Source organism: Pongo abelii, chromosome 2, assembly GCF_028885655.2.
Source record: "Pongo abelii isolate AG06213 chromosome 2, NHGRI_mPonAbe1-v2.0_pri, whole genome shotgun sequence".
In the NCBI taxonomy this organism is placed as follows: Eukaryota; Metazoa; Chordata; class Mammalia; order Primates; family Hominidae; genus Pongo; species Pongo abelii.
In genome coordinates this window covers 181639886-181657812 of record NC_085928.1, presented here as the reverse complement: position 1 = coordinate 181657812, position 17927 = coordinate 181639886, and the positions used below count along the sequence as shown (strand labels likewise).

General features: G+C 36.7%; 1 protein-coding gene across 7 annotated transcripts in view; it reads left to right on the top strand.

The window, feature by feature from the left end:
- The window catches only part of PLD1 (phospholipase D1), a 210026-nt gene that overhangs the window by 80832 nt on the left and 111267 nt on the right, over positions 1–17927 (top strand). For all 7 annotated transcript variants that reach the window (XM_002814286.6, XM_002814285.6, XM_054552993.2 and 4 more), the window contains 3 exons: positions 4235–4293; positions 5389–5481; positions 15865–16017. In XM_002814286.6, coding sequence (XP_002814332.3) covers positions 4235–4293; positions 5389–5481; positions 15865–16017 — 305 coding nt within the window. The remainder of the gene's footprint in view (positions 1–4234; positions 4294–5388; positions 5482–15864; positions 16018–17927) is intronic.

Here is a 17927-nt window from a genome sequence, read left to right as displayed (position 1 = left end):
ACAAATGTATTTCCCCTTTACTCTAAGCATAAATATGTAAAAAAATAGCAATATCTGAGTTGTGTAATAACATACAAAAAAATCTCAAACAAGAATTCCTTTTGTATTCTGAAACTGTATTAGTGCTGACTGTAGTAGAGAACTCACTAGCTAGGCATTTTAATTAGGAACTGGAAAATGCTTATCTTCCAGGGAATTAAAATCAGAGGAATAAGGAGCAATAAATGTACCTTTTTCATACCTGAGATTAAAATCTAGAAATGGAACAAATTGTACAATTTCCAAGAGAAGGGCCCTAAGCTGATAGGATCTTATCTCTACCTTGAAGTAAATCATTTAACTTATGTGACTCAGATTCCTTATCCCCAAGAAGGTAATTAGCTTGAAATCCTTGGGTAAAACATCCCACAGATCAATAATACTGAGTTCACCTCTCCCTTGTTTTGTAGAATGAACTTTAACTTGAGGGGAAGAGTAGGTAAAGAATAAACATGCACACAGTGTTTTCATTCTAATAGGGAAAAGCTGTACTAATTGGAACAGCTGCATCTTCAAATTAAGGGAAATGTTTTCTTTCTCATGATTGAGTCTTAGTGTTGAGAAGGACTTTAGGCCTTTGCCCAGCCTCCCAGCTTCCTTCATAGATTAGATGTCCTCTTTGTTCCCTGCCTTTCCTGGAGTACCTGAGCTTACAAGGACATTGCCCAACTCAATGCTCTTACCTTCCTTGTATCTGATAATTTCCCACCTGGCCATTTACTTGAGTTTTTGCTACCTGGGAAATAAAAGGAGTCTCGGAAAGTCACCCTTCTCTTACAATACAAGGTTGGGTGGAAGGGGCAGTGTGTACGTTATTGTCAAGTAATTTTCAGGATTTTTTTGTTACCCCTAGGCCTTGTTGCTTGTCTCTTGGCATGGAAATATTTTTGCTTCTCTGATTCTCTAACATTTTTAGTATCCAACTGGTAGATCGCGTTGGATTTTTTTACTTGAGACCACTTTCCACCTAGTGCCAACAACATTATTGCATTGCAACATTATTTCAATTGTATTCATATTTTACAAATTCCTTTGCCAAAAAACAAAGACAAAAAGGTATTGATTATACATTACTCAGAAGATCAATGGAATAAGCCCTGCGAAATACTGTTAGGCTAAATTGATCTTTAAATTCTTATTCCTGAGAATCACTTGCCCAAATGGATAATGAAATTCTTATCACTGAAGATGTACTAAGAAGTTTGGACAACATCATCTTTGTTAAATTTCAATTTTTATTAGTTAGGTTTGCCTCTCAGTTGACCCTGACACATTTACTTTCAATTTGATAACTCTGTATTAGAAAAACGTTTATTGCCAGATATTTTTTTTTTTTCCGTATAATAGGCCTGGTTCCTTCTGGAAATCTCTCTCCAGTCAAACTTTACTAAGCCATTAGGATAAATTAAATTTCATATTAATGTGTAGCTTTCAATTTTCTACATTATTAGTGTGTGCTTGTCTACTTAGTTGAGATTCTTTATGCTTAGCAATTTTGTTATGATATACTCCAAAAGTTATGATTTCTGAATGATTTTAGAGAATATTTCTGTTGTCAACTATTTGATGATAACAGCTATGTAAATAAGAAAATATCCAGGAATTAGATTAGTGGCTTCCTTGATTTTTGTTTTCATTTCCTATTCTTCCCTTCGACTGTTCTGGGACTTTGCATAAGTTAGTTATGCCTCTGTAGTTGAGTATAGTCTTCAAATGTAAACTAGGACTGACATTATTTGTCTGCTCTCTAGATATAAGTTATGACTTAGGATTTTAAAATATTTTGGATTTTATGGCTGGCAATCTGTGAGTCATTTCCAATAACCCATAGGTTACTACATTTTCCAGTTAAGAAGCATTTTCACAAACCAGATAAAAATGCATGATACTGAATGAATCACTGTTTTATATAAGAAATGAAATGTAAAGACCTTGAGGTGTTTTTTGTTTGTTTGTTTGTTTTTTGAGACATTCCTGCTGTGTGGCCCAGGCTGGAGTGCAGGGGCACGATCTCCGCTCACTGCAACCTCTGCCTCCCGGGTTCAAGTGATTCTCCTGCCTCAGCCTCTGCCTCCTGAGTAGCTGGGATTACAGGCATGCACCACCACACCTGGCTAATTTTTGTATTTTTAGTAGAGATGGGGTTTTGCCATGTTGGCCAGGCTGGTCTTGAACTCTTGACCTCAAGTGATCCCCCCGCATCAGCCTTCCCAAATGCTGGGATTACAGGCATGAGCCACTATGCCTGGCTGAGACCTTGACTTTTTAAATTCTCAATTAAAAAATGCTATATGAAGATACCTTTGACTTAGGATTTTAAAAAGATATTTAAGTCCTTTTGAATTTTAAAGACCTATTTTCTGCAAATAACCCCAAGAAAAGAGAAAAATGCAAGCATTTAAGTGAACCTTACAAGGATGGACAGCCTTGAGATATTTGTAATTTTTTTTTTACAAGAGTAGTGTTAGATATGTCCAATCACATATAGAACTTTCATGGAAAACTTTTTTTTTATTAATCCCATTTACAAACCTAGATCACATGCCCCTGCCTCTGTGATGTCATGTCAGCTAGGAAGTGGTTGCCCTCCACTACTGTATAACTCTGTAACTACTTTCACATGTATCTAGTGTGGTTCATCCCACAGAACTTCATTGAGGGGAGTGTTTTCCATATCTGGTCTCCTGTCTGCTTCCTAATGCTGGGAGAGTATCTTTTTAGTCTTTGTTGGTCTATCAAGGCTGTTATTGGCGTGGTCTAAGGAACTGAACTTGTTGTTGGTCACTTTTTAAAAAAAGCTGCAAGTCTGCATATGCTAAACATTATATAATGTTGATTTGTTTTTCCCCTCTATGCCTCCACATTTACATCTAGCTTTCACCTACCTAGAATACGCAAGGAACTCGATTTGAGTTAGATAAATGTTGAATGACTTTTTGCTTTTGCAGCTTAGTTTGAGGGCGCTGACTTTGGTCTGACTTCATAATGAGTTAATCATACTGAGTTAATCCCTTCTTAACTATGTGATCTTGGACAATTTACTTGACTTCTCTAAAACAGAGGCCTGCAGACTAAGGCCCGTGGACCAAATCCTGCCTATTGCCCATTGCCTGTTTTTGTATGTTCTGTGAACTAAGAATAGTTTTTACATTTTTAAGTGATTGAAAAAAAATCAAAATAATAATAATATTTTGTGGCACATAAAATTAGATTATCTTCATATTTTACATCCATAAATAAGATTTTATTGGAACACAGCCACAGTTACTTGTTTATGTATGCGTCTATGGCTATTTCCATGCTACAACAGCAGAGCTAAGTAGTTGCAAAATGGAATGTATGCCCACAAAGCCCAAAATATTTACTGTCTGGCTCTTTACAGAAAATATTTGCTTACCCCTACACTAAACCTCAGTTTCCTCTTCTGTAAAATGGGAAAAATAGCACCTGCTTCAAAGGGGTTTGAGATAATGCATGAGAAATGGTTAGCATAACACCAACACAGAGTCAGCACTCAGTAAACACAGCCACAGTTGTTGTTATAATATTTACAGTTTTTAACCTTCTAATACAGTGAAGGTGGGCCTAAAATTCTCTTCCTCTTCAACTCATTAAAAATAATTCTTTTCATTGTGCCTGATGTTGAAAGCCCTCCCCACTCTCTTTTCAGCCTGTTTAATTTTTCATTCTTTTCCTTCATCTTATTCACTGTAACCCAACTGTACATCCTATAACCTTTTTGGACCTTCTGTTCTAGCCCCTCATTCATCTCCCATTTCACACTGTGGGCCCAAATCCAGTCCATCTTCCAGATCCTGCACCAATATCACTTGCTTCTCACATTCTTTTATTGTTTGAGTGTACACTATGCCACACAATATCCACCCCACGCAACAAAAACAAACATGAAAGAATATTGAGAATAAACTCTCTCTCTCCAAGCTTCTTGAGCATTTTATCTCTATATGTTAGGGCACACAGACTCTCTTGAGATTTAGAAGATCTAGTAGGGTGTGTCTTCATTATTTATATACTTCTAATCTGCACTCTTTTAGTGCAGTGCCATTATTATTGATCTGTGTAGTCTATGGAGCACACCAAACAGTATTTACACACAGCTATACCTAATCATGTTTTTAATGCATAAATTTGAATTGTTTTGCTTGCTAAAGATGGATTTTTTGCTTCTTTTCAGACAGAGTTTCTTGATATAAGCCAGCTGTCTTTCATCCATGATTTGGGACCAAAGGGCATGTAAGTTGCAATAAACCTTAAAAGAGAAGTATGAAAAATTGATATGCATTCACACTTGATGTAGCAGCATGCCATGGTGATGGAGTCTTCCTGGCTTTACTGCTAGCTTCTCTTCTCCCCAGTAGTTAGAGCAACTGATGGAATTATTCATACAAATCAGAGCATCTCCTGTGATAAACAGTGGTAGCAACTGCTCCACTGTATTTGTCATGTGCTTACAGCACAGATTCTTTCTAACCCAACAGTGGAAGTGTTCAATACCTATAGCAAGTATGATGTGTAGGAGAATACATTAAAAATCAAATATGTAAGATCTCCTTTTATAATCCCTTATAAAGTTCAATGTTTACTACTCATTTTGATGATTATTTTAAAATAATACTATGTAAAATATATGTTGTATAGCCAGATGGAAGTTTATAATTTTCCTTCACAATATTAGAGCTTGAAAATATAAAGAGCTTAACTTTCAAGTTCTAGTTAAGAGCATTGTTAGTAGTTGTTTCAAAAAATTTTTTTTTAAGTTTAGCCTTTGTTATTGGTTTTTCTTGTTACATTTTTCAGAATTAAGATATTACTGTTTTCAAAACTAGTAGCTGTGCTCTGCTTCCTTTGGCATGGCTCAACTAGCTCAAATAGTTTGCTAGAACTGGGTGTGAAGAGACACAGAGATGTCCTGGAATCTGTGGGTGAGATGCACCATGGTCTCAACAGCAGGTGAATCATCCCTGTGTGGGCATGTGGAAAATGCATGGGGTCTTTCTTAGTTTGTCACAGTGTCACAATGTTAAGGAGGGAACATTCAACATTTAGAGCCAGGAGACAGGATGCTTAAGGTCCTGTGTAGTGCACAACAGAATCACACCGCCCCGAATGCTGAAGGGGCTTTATCTCACTAGTGTGTTTTAGGGTTTGCCTCTAGAGTACCCAGCCTAACAATTAGGGCACTGAGCTAGTTGAGAGCGAGGAGGAGAGAGTAGGGAGGAAAGTCATGTGAGAATGAGATGGTTTATTTAGTCCCGTGTTAGGAGGCTGTACAAGCTAAGTGGGAGTGGGAAATTTGAAGGTGATGGGCTAATTTCCTGTCTCTTTCAGAGAAGGTATGATAATGAAAAGATCTGGAGGACACAGAATACCAGGCTTGAATTGCTGTGGTCAGGGAAGAGCCTGCTACAGATGGTCAAAAAGGTAGGAATTAGTGAGTTTTGTGTATTTGTTTGTTTTAATACACTGGGTATTTGGGCTAGTTTTACATACCAGTTTTAAATTATAAATCCTTTAAAAGCCATGGCAGAACAAATTTTTAATTATATTTTAAAATCCAAGTTCCAGCATCCATTTAAATATTCTACCCAAAGCTGAACTTGTAGGCAAAGTGTGCAAATTATATTCATGAAAACCCAAGGACACAGAACGCACAAATTGGCCAGCCAAAGAAGATGTACAAATGGCCAATAAGTATAAGAAAAGATGCTCAACGTTACTAGTCATTATGTAAATGTAAATCAAATCCACAATGAGATACAATTTCACACCCGTTAGGACGGCTATAATCAAAGAGATGGACAATAACAAATGGTGGTGAGGGTGTAGAGAGACTAGAATATTTTCTGTCGAGAAACCGCAGATATTGTTAATGGAAATGTAAAATGGTGCAGCCACTTTGGAAAACAGTCTGGCAGTTCTTTAAACTGTTAAACATAGTTACCACATGTCCCAGCAATTCCAGGGATTCACCTAGGAGAATTGAAAAAATATGTCTACAATAAAACTTTTCCATAGCAGTATTATAATAGCGGTATTATGGATAATAGCCTTACAAGTGGAAACAATTCAAATGTTCATCAATTGATGAATGGATAAACAAAATGTGGTATTCCTATAGAGTGGAATATTATCCAGCCATAAAAGGAATATATCACATCAAGTTAAAAAGCTTCTGCACAGCAAAGGAAACAATCAACAAAGTGAAGAGATAAACCACAGAATGGGAGAAAATACCTACAAACTACCCATCTGATAAGGGATTAACAACCAGAAAGAACTCCATAGGAAAAAAAATCTAATAATCTGATTTAAAAATGGACAAAAGATCTGAATATACATTTCTTGAAAGAAGACATACCAATGGCAAACAGGTGTATGAAAAGGCACTCAATATCATTGATCATCAGAGAAATGCAAATGAAAACCACAATGAGATATCATCTCACCCCAGTTAAAATGGCTTTTATCAAAAAGACAGGCAATAACATACTGGTAAGGATGTGGAGAAAAGGGAACCCTTATACACTGTTGATGGGAATGTAAATTAGTACAACGACTATGGAGAACAGTTTGGACGTTCCTCAAAAAACTCAAAATAGAGCTACCATATGATCTAGCAATTCCACTTCTAGGTATATATCCAAAAGAAGGAAATCAGTATATCAAAGATATATCTGCACTTCCATCTGTGTTGCAGCACTATTCACAATAGCCAAGATTTGGAAGCAACCCAGGTGTTCATCAACAGATGAATGGAGTACTATCCAGTCACAGAAAAGAATGAGATCCTGTCATTGCCACATGGATGGATCTAGAGGTCATTATGTTAAGTTAAATAAGCCAGGCACAGAAAGACAGTCTTCACATGTTCTCAGTTACTAGTGGAAGCTAAAAATTAAAACAACTGAACTCATGGAGATTTTATCAGAAGCTGGGAAAGGCAGTGTGGAGGGGGATAGTGGGGATGGTTAATGGGTACAAACAAATAGGATAATTAAGAACTAGTATTCGATAGCACAACAGGTGACTATAGTCAATACTAATTTAATTGTATGTTTTACAATAACTAAAAGAGTCTAATTGAGTTGTTTGTAACATAAAGGATAATGCTTGAGGTGATGGATACCACATTTATCCTGATGTAATTATTCCACATTGTATGCTTGTATCAAAGTATCTCATATACCCCATAAATATATAAACCTACTATGTACCACAGAAATTAAAAATACATTGAAAAAAGAGAAATGAAGACCACTCATGGTCATGGAGTTTCTTTATGGGGTGATGAAAATATTCTGAAATAAGACGGTAGTGACGGTTGCACAACTCTGTGAATATGCTAAAAACCATTGCATTGTGAACTTTTAAAAGGTAAGTTTTATGATATGTGAATTACATCTGAATAAAAATTAAAAAATTAAATGGAAAAGGATATGAAGTTCTGATACATGCTACAATGTGGATGAACCTTGAAAACAGGATAAATGAAAAAATCCAGATACAAAAAGGCACATATTATATCATTCTTATTTATATGAAATTTTCAGAATAGACAAATCTGTAGAGACAGAAGTAGATAAAGGGTTTCCAGGGAATGGGGAGGAGGTTTCTTTCTACTAATTTGATACTGGTATGGGGTTTATTTTTGGGCCAATGAAGATAGTTTGGAACTAGATAGTGGTGATGGTTATACAACTTTGTGAATATACTAAAAATCAAACTGAACTGTACACTTTAACAAAAACTTAAGTAAAATTGTGCAGACTTCAGGGATGATAATTTTAGACTTATATTTCTGAAAAATGTTTATCATGGTAAGTGTAATATAGACAGAAAACGTTATTTTATATCTTACGTCTTACCAACTAAAAACTCCTTGAGGAACAATATTCTCATCTGATTCTTATCTATATCCCCCAAGTTTGGCACATAATAGACAATAACTGTTGCAATAACAATGTACTGGGATTTTGAAAAACTATTAAAACACTGAAGAAATCAGTTATAAATATTTTATATCTATATATAATATTTTCCCCAAATTGAAAATGATGAATGTGTTTGTGTGTAAATGTGGAATTGAGCTATGTGTATATTCAAAATATATAAAATTAATACTGACATCCACCTTTACACACACCGATTTAAGATATACTACCAACAAAAAATACCATTAAGTTGGGCCTTTACTTTCTGGGCTTTGAAGGGACAGAAGAAATTACAAGGAAAATATCAGAAGATTAAACTAAAAAAAACTGAAAATTTTTGTAAGGGAAAAAAGTTTTTTTTTTGTTTGTTTTGGTTTTTTTTTGAGATGGAGTCTTGCTCTGTCGCTGGGGAGAAAGTTTTACTAAAATAAGAAGGGAAATAATACACTAAAAAAAGTATTTGCTTTCAGATACACTTCTCTAACTTCTAGAAACTTGAGGATTCCTTCTGACCACTCCTCCCTAGTCGTTAACTTTGCCCAAATCAGCTGCTACATGCCAACCACAGTTTTCAGACTGTAACCTTAAGCATTTGTGATTCTTTGACCAAAAATTCTGTAGGCTGTCAGAACCCACCTGTCTGTGTGCACAGCAGTCTGGGAAGTGTCAACAGCTCCCTGGAGCAGCCATCAGCCAAGAATTGATTGGTGTCCAGTCCCCTCCTCCTCAGTTGGGGTGACTCTGCAGCATTCTCTACACTGTCTCCCAGAACGCCTTAAGCTGGCTTACAGCACAGCTGCCCACAATAAAAAGCATGAAAATACACTCTCTGTGGCTTCCTTCCTTGCTCTTTCTTTCTGTCCATCCCTAATTGGTGCTTCCTGGTGCCACTTTCTTAAACTCCTTTACACACATATATCTGTATCTCAGAGTTTACTTCTGGGACAACCCAACCTAAGGCATCTACTCAAGGAATGGAAGCCATGGTCTGGTTTATTCAGTCATTTATCGAGTGCCTAATGTATGCCAGATTGTGGCATACTCCTGTGAAAACAGTAGTGAACAAGATGAAGTCTCTGCCCTCATGGAGTTCTATTAGAGGGGAAATGCAGGCACTAAACTGACAATTAATGTAAATTCAGGTAGCGATGAGAGCTTTAAAGGGGAAAAAATGGTTTGTGAGGGATTTGGGGATTGGAGAGGGTGACTTTAGCTCTGGGAGTCAAGGAAAGGCTCCCTGAAAAACTGACGTTTGGATTTAACCCTTATGAGAAGGGTTATGAGAAGCAACAGCTAGGAAAGGGGAGGGAAAGGCTTTGTTACACAAAAGAAATATGTCCCCTCTTTTTAAACTTTGGATTAAATCATAAGTCAACTGGGACAATCTAAAAAGATACGATTCTCCCTGGAATGAAATGTGTCATCACTGTAAATTGTGTAAATCTTTCTGTGAAGATTAAAGCCCTGGTTCCATATTAATAAATATTTCCTGAGTCACATTTTTGGGATTTAAAATACCAGAAAGCATATATGGATGATAACGTATAGTTTAAAAAGTTTCTCACAGTCGAAGACTTTTTTTTTTTTTTTTTTTTGAGACAGGGTCTCACCTTGTCACCAAGGCTGGAGTGCAGTGGTATGATCTTGGCTCACTGCAGCCTCGACCTCCTGAGCTCAAGCGATCCTCCCACCTCAGCCCCCCAGGTAGCAGGGATACAGGTGCGTACCACCGCACCTGGCTAAATTTTGTATTTTTTGTAAAGATGGGGTTTTACCATGTTGCTCAGGCTGGTCTTGAACTCCTGAGCTCAAGTGATCTGCCCACCTTGGCCTTCCAAAGTGCTGGGATTACAGATGGGAACCACAGCACCTGGCCAAGACGACTATTTTATTAATGTCTAAATGAGACTTACTTTTAAAGGTGACACTCCTTCATAACTTTTTTTCATTTGTACCCATAAAAATACATTCTGATCACTTTTCAATTTATTCTATGTTGACAAATTTTTTTTTGTAAGGCAAATAAGGAAATTGAATTTTCAATTAGGTCTCATAATGACCTTATCTGAGAGATGAGTTTTAAAAAAAGACAAACAGAGATCCTACAATGTAAAACATCTGCTTAAACAGCACATTTATTGAGCAACTTCTCTGCACCTGGTCATAAGTTAAGTTTCTTATCTCAAATAATGTCTTAAGAAAAAGAGATGTATAGATGTTAACAAATAAATTTAGCATTTATTAGGGTGGTACAAAAGTAATTGTGGTTTTTGCCATTACTTTTAATTCCTTAGCACTTTCTTACTTAGTATTTACTTTAGTGAACTATGAGCTGTACCAATAATTAAAATTTTTAGACAGTGATAGTGTCTAAATGGTTTTATTTACTCTCTGGAATCCATTCATGCAGCCATTATTTAGGCGAGATGGTGGCCTTGCCTGAAAGCTTGCTCTGGGCTGCTAGAAGATAGTTCTAGGCATTGGCCAGATAGTAGTAGACATGACAGCCACACTTCCTGTTCCCAGGGATCTTACGCTGTACTGTAGGAGACAGACAATAAACAAGAAGACAAATACTTCCAGATATGCTACAAAGAAGCTGAATCAAGACAACATGATGGAGGAGAGTTGGGGTAATGAGGCAGGGATGGTGGAGAACAGCTTTTTTTTGAATCCAGTAGCCTGCCTGTAGAGGGATTTTTAAGGAGAGGTTTGATTGACAAGAAGAGACCATCCATGGAATTGCCTAGAAGAAACAGTTTTTAGGCAGAGGAACAGCAACGATAGAGCCCAAAGAAGAAGACTGGCAAGTCTAAAGAAGAATCAACATTGACTAACATTGTGGGAGACAGTAGTAGGAGATGAGGCTGAGAAGGGGAGGGCTGGCTCAAGTGAGCTTATCTGCATTTTAATGCCATGGCAAGTAGTAACACAGGCAGGAGGTATCTTTTTAAAACAGACCATAATCTCACATGGTTTAGAACAAGATTAGTTATAATAGTTCACATGTATTGGGGCCAGGCACTGTGCTAAGCATGTGCATGAGTTATCTCAGTTAATTCTTTATGAATACTTATGAACTAGATGTTGCTGTTAGGTCCTCATGTTATACGTCTTATGTTATCCTCATGTTATAGATTTTGACATCATGCTCAATTACTGAAGTTCATACAAGGAGTGAGTGGCAGGTGGAATTGGAGCCCAGGGAGGCTGACTTCAGGGCAGGCACTTGATCCCTGTGTAGATGGTGCTGACTCCTAGAAGGCTGGTTGATAGATGCCTTACTTGATGTATATATTCCTGAGAAAGAAAGCAAAATCTTGTTGAGGTGCTTTGCATCTATGTTCATAAAGGATATTGATCTGAAGTCTCCTCTTTTTGTTGTGTCTCTGCCAGGTTTTGGTGTTAGGATGATGCTGGCCTCATAGAATGAGTCAGGTAGTAGTTCTTCCTCCTCAATTGTTTAGAGTAGTTTCAGTAGGAATGGTACTAGCTCTTCTTTGTACATCTTATAGAATTTGAGTGTGAATCCGCCTGGTCCTGGGCTTTTTGTCTTTGTTTTTGTATTTTGGTTGGTAGGCTATTTATTACTGATTCTAATTCAGAGCTGATTATTGGTCCACTTAAGGATTCAGTTTCTTCCTGGTTCAGTCTTTGGGGGGAAGTATGTGTCCAGGAATTTATCTGTTTCTTGTAGATTTTCTAGTTTATGTGCACAGAGTCGTTCATAGTAGTCTCTGACAGTTATTTGTATTTCTGTGGGATCAATGGTAATGTCCTCTTTGTCATTTCTAATTGTATTTATTTGAATCTTCTCTCTTTGGTTTTGAATCTTCTCTATATGGTTCAACATATGCAAATTGATAAATGTGATTCATCACATAAACAGAACTAAAGATAAAAACTACATGATTATCTCAATAGATGCAGGAAAGGCTTTTGATAAAATTCAACATCCTTCATTTTAACAACCCTCAATAAACTACACATTGAAGGAACATACTCCAAAATAATAAGAGCCATCTATGACAAACCCACAGCCAACATTATACTGACTGGACAAGAGCTGGAAGTATTCCCCTTGAAAACTGGCCCAAGACAAGGATGCCCTCTGTCACCACTCCTATTCAACATAGTATTGGAAGTCCTGGCCAGAGCAATGAGGCAAGAGAAAGAAATAAAAGGCATCCAATTAGGAAAAGAGGAAGTCAAACTATTCCTATTTGCAGATGAGATGATTCTGTATCTAGAAAACTCCACGGTCTTTGCCCAAAAACTCCTTGAGCTGATAAACATCTTCAGCAATGTTTCAGGATACAAAATCAATGTAGAAAAATCACTAGCATTTCTATACACCAACAACAATCAAGCCAACTGTGAATGGAATTGCTTTCCAATCAAATCAGGGAGGCAACCCCATTCACAATTTCCACAAAAAGAATAAAATACCTAGGAATTCAGCTGACTAGGGAGGTGAAAGATATCTACAATGAGAATTACAAAATACTGCTCAAAGAAATGAGAGGTGACACAAACAAATGGAAAATATTCCATGTTCATGGATAGGAAGAAACAATATCATTAAAATGGCCATACTGCCTAAAGCAATCTACAGATTCAATGCTATCCTATCAAACTACCAATAACATTCTTCACAAAACTAGAAAAAACTATTTTAAAATTCATATGGAACCAACAAAGAGCCTGAATAGCCAAGGCAATGCCAAGCAAAAAGAACAAAGCTGGAGACATCATGTTACGTGACTCCAAACTACACTACAGGGCAACAGTAACCAATACAGTACAGTACTGGTACGAAAACAGACACATAGACCAATGGAACAGAATTATAGAGCCAAGAAATAATACTGCACACCTACCACCATCTGATCTTCAACAAAGCTGACAAAAACAAGCAATGGGAAAAGGACTTCCTCCTTAATAAATGATGCTGGGATAACTGGCTAGCCATGTGCGGAAGATTGAAAGGACCCCTTCCTTAGGCCATATACAAAATTCAACTCAAGTTAGATTAGAAACTTAAATGTAAAACCTAAAACTATAAAAACCCTGGAAGACAACCTAGGAAATACCATTCTGGACATTGGAACTGGCAAAGATTTAATGATGAAGACACCAAAAGTAATTGCAACAAAATCAAAAATTGGCAAATGGAATCTAATTAAACTAAAGAGCTTCTGCACAGCAAAAGAAACTATCAACAGAGTAGACAGACAACCTACAGAATGAGAGAAAATATCTGCAAACTGTGCTTCTGACAAAGACCTAATAGCAAGTATCTATAAGGAATTTAAACAAATTTACAAGCAAAAAACAAAAAATTCCATTAAAAAGTGGGCAAAGGACATGAACAGACACTTTTCAAAAGAAGACATACATATGGCCAAGACACATTTGAAAAAATGCTTAACATCACTGATCATTAGAGAAATGCAAATCAAAACCACAATGAGATATCATCTCACACTAGTCAGAATGGCTATTAAAAAACAAACAAACAAATAAACAGATGCTGACGAGGTTTCAGAGAAAAGGAAATGCTTATATGCTGCTGGGTGGAGTGTAAATTAGTTCAGCCATTGTGGAAAGCAGTGTGATGATTCCCCAAAGAACTAAAAACAGTATTATCATTCAACCCAGCAATTCCATTATTGGATATATACCCAGAAGACTATAATCATTCTACTGTAAAGACTCAATGCATGTGTATTTTCATTGCAGCACAATTTACAATAGCAAAGACATGGAATCAACCTAAATGCCCATCCATAATAGACTGGATAGTACATGTACACCACAGCATATGAAATCATGTACTTTGCAGCAACATGGATGGAGCTGGAGGCCATTGTCCTTAGCAAACTAACACATGAACAGGAAACCCAGTACCACCTGTTCTCACTTATAACTGGGAGCTAAATAACGAGAACTCATGGACACAAAGAGAGCAACAACAGATACTAGGGCCTACTTGAGGGTGGCGGGTGGGAGGAGGGAAAGGATCAGAAAAAAATGCCTGTCAGGTACTATGCTTAGTACCTGGGTGACAAAGCAATCTGTACACCAAACCCCTGTGACACAAGTTTACCTATGTAACAAACCTGTACGTGTACCTCTGAACCCAAAGTAAAAGTTAAAAGAAAAAAATATATCTATTGACAAAAAAGAAAAAGGGAAGAAATCAGAGGAGTTTTTATGAATGGATAATAAAGAAGAGCTTTCAATAAAAGCCCAGCATCAAATTACCTTGATATCTAATGACTAGTAAAAAGAACAATTACAAGACACAGATGAAAAAAAAATTGAAGAGGATCAGAAGAATTAATACTGTTAAAATGACCATACTATCCAAAGCAATCTACAGATTCAGTGCAACCCTATCAAAATACTAATGACATTTTCACAGAAATAGAAAAAACAATCCTAAAACTCACATAAAACCACAAAAGACCCTGAACAGCTAAAGCAATCCTGAGCAAAAAACAAAAACAAAAAACAAACCAAAGCTAGAGGCATTACACTACCTGACTTCAAAATATATTACAAAGCTATAGTAACCAAAACAGTATGGTATTGGTATAAAAACAGACACATGACCAGTAGAACGGAATAGAGAACTCAGAAATTAATCCATGTATCTACAGCTTACTGATTTTTCCGAGGGCATCAAGAACATTCTTTGGGGAAAGTGCACACTCTTCAGTAAACAGTGCTGGGAAAACGGGGTTACCCGTTGTTATCATAGCCTTGGTATTTGTATTGAGGAGTGTTATAAGAACTCTTATAAAATGTATAATTTCTGTGTTTGCTTTGAAAATTGTTATCGGGAATATTATTCATTATGTTGTTCAGTTGTATTATGTTAGGTCCTAAATGAGAAACTTTGTTTGGAATTTAGTTTTGGAGGAAATCCACTTATTTCTTTAATTTATTCATTTGACAAGAAAAACTAGGAAGCTTACACCCACATGAGTGTGTCATCTCTGTAATTATATTTACCTTTGTGGTTAGGTATTTTAGGTATTTACTTTCTGTGACCTTGACGTTTTTCCTTTTCTGAACCACATATGTTCTTTGCTATAAATTATCCTAAATCCACTCTATGCCCTTTTATTAGGAAGGAGATAACTTATGTATTAAAAAACAAATTAATGAAATGAAACTATGTGGAAATCAATGTAGGTTTGTCTACATTAAATTCCAAGTTATAAAGCCATTAAAACATAATGCAGTTCCCAATTTCAGTAAAGATTTATTTAGATATATTTTAAATACTGAGTTCCCATGTTATATTTACAGTGTTACTTAGTTTATATTCAGATGTTCCAACTTTACTATTCCATAATGTGGAAGTGCCTAGAGTGATTTACTTTGTCTGATATGCGCTATTATGCCCACTTTGTTACTTCTCAGTTTTCAAATGATTCAGTCTATCACTCTACAATTGCAGGCAAATAGGAATACATGTTGTTATATGCAGCCTGATGAAGTTACCATTTGCATTCACTGTAAATGGATCCCATCTCCTCGGTCTTGCCCTTTCTGTCATACATCCTGTGAGTGCTACCTGCCAATATTAGGGACATTCCTCCAGTTTTGCCATTAGTGTTTAAAGAGCTAATGAATTACTGTGAATTACTTGGTACACTGTTTCTTAAAAAAACGTAATAGAAAGGTTTTGTTGGTTTTTTTTGTTTGTTTCATAGCGATTAAAAAAAATAAATCTCCTGTGTAGAAAATGTAATTATGTCTACAGTCTGCCAGAGTGATTACTTAAGACTTGTCATATGATTAGTTCTTCTTGTTTTATTTACTCAGTACAACTTTTAAAATACTTACTACCTTCTTACAGATGGTTAATAGTGAAAGATTCCTTTTTATTGTATATGAAACCAGACAGCGGTGCCATTGCCTTCGTCCTGCTGGTAGACAAAGAATTCAAAATTAAGGTGGGGAAGAAGGAGACAGAAACGAAATATGGAATCCGAATTGATAATCTTTCAAGGTACAAATTTCAAATATTTAAAAAAGATTCCTACAAAAATGTCTTAAAAACATTTTTTTCCTCAACCTTAAGTAAAAAAGGAGTTTAAAAAGTGTTAGAAAATTGTAATTTAGAGTTCATCCTCAATCAATAGTAATGAAACCACTTTTTTCCTTGTATATATTTTAAAGAGTATCCTGTGTGCAACAGTCTGAATAAACAATCCCATATGTAAATGTTTGCCTATGTTAACAGAAATTACTACTCAATTTGCCAGTTTACTAAACAGATAGATTAGAGCAATAGTTCACATTTTTAAAATAAATGAAACTTTTACTTTATAAATCAATATTCTTTAATTAACAAAACACCAAAAGAGTGATTTGTTTTATAAAAATTGTTACACACATATTTTAAGAAAGATATCTTCTTTTTCTTTGAGACAGGGTCTCACTCTGTCACCCAGACTGGAGTGCAGTGGTGCAATCTCTGCTCACTGCAACCTTCACTCACTGCAACCTCCATCTTTCAGGTTCAAGCAATTCTCCCACTTCAGCCTCCTGAGTAGTTGGGACTACAGGCGCCCGCCACCACCCCTAACTAAATTTTGTATTTTTTGGTAGAGACGGGGTTTCACCGTGTTTGCCAGGCTAGTCTCGAACTCCTGACCTCAAGTGATCTGTCTGCCTCGGGCTTCCACAGTGCTGGGATAACAGGCCTGAGCCACCCTGCCTGGCCAAGAAAGATATCTTGAAAGGACACTCATGTACATTTATTATATATTTTATTAGTGAGTACATGTGTATGTGATCTTTCTGGAAGATTGTAGTTATACCATGTATGTGTGTCTTTATACATATATATCCATTTGTCTCTATATAGTTCATTCACCATCATGTATATGAATATATATGCATTTCTCCCTGTGCACATGGTTACCAACATAGCTTCATATTCCCTTACTAATTTACATGTTTGTGTGTGTATGTGTGTATGTGTATAAAAAGATGCTGAACTTCCTAGTGATATTCTATGAGAATGGAGCATTTAAGATTGTGACTGGAAATATAATGGTGCTGCCATTACACCTTCCTCCTGCATTCCTGTTTTACAGAGAGCCACAGAAGTCTGGCCACAGTTCTCATTGGTCCCTTACTTTATTGGCCACTTCATCTGCATTTCCCACCCTCACTTACTTGTATGTCATTGCCAAATGAGGCCATTCATATCCAGGTTTCATTACCTTCCTTCCTGGTGTAAGATCCCCCCATGATTTTATCAAATAAGGCCAAATTCCCCCACTTATTTTTGAAGGGCATTTATTCTCCTGCCTTTATTTGAAATTCTTCCTTAATATGCCTTGCAGGTTCTATGGAGGCAGCATTTTTTTCTTGCCTCTTTCCCTTTGCTTTTCTTATGTCCATGTTTGGAATAGTTCTTTTTTCCCCCTTGATTCTGACTCACATCCTGTGATAATGTCTTATCTTGTTACTCATCTCTTCTGTAAAGTCTTCTCATAACTGTTTTTCTGAGGTGTTTTAGCTCAATTGGAGTAGTGCTTGCAGGATAGGTCAAGCCCAGGCACCTCCTGTGCCCTCTTTTCTCCATCCCTAGAAACCTGTGTCTCCTTCACTACACCCAACGGGGATGCTTCACTCCTCTCAGCTTCACCACGTCTCTCCTCCCCTGTCTCCACAGCCCAGCAGCAGCAGCCTCTGCCTGTCTTCATGACTTTCAGACAAAAGCCAGCATCTACCTCTGACATATTGAAGAAAGCAGTTTGGACATGGCTAATCTTTATAAATAATTCTTTTAGAATCTGTGAACACAGCCCCCTTCCCTGCGTCTCATCAGGATCATTGCATTTCCTCAAAAAAGCAACCTCCCTCCTCACGCATAGTCTTCTTGCATTGGTATGATGGTAGATTTCT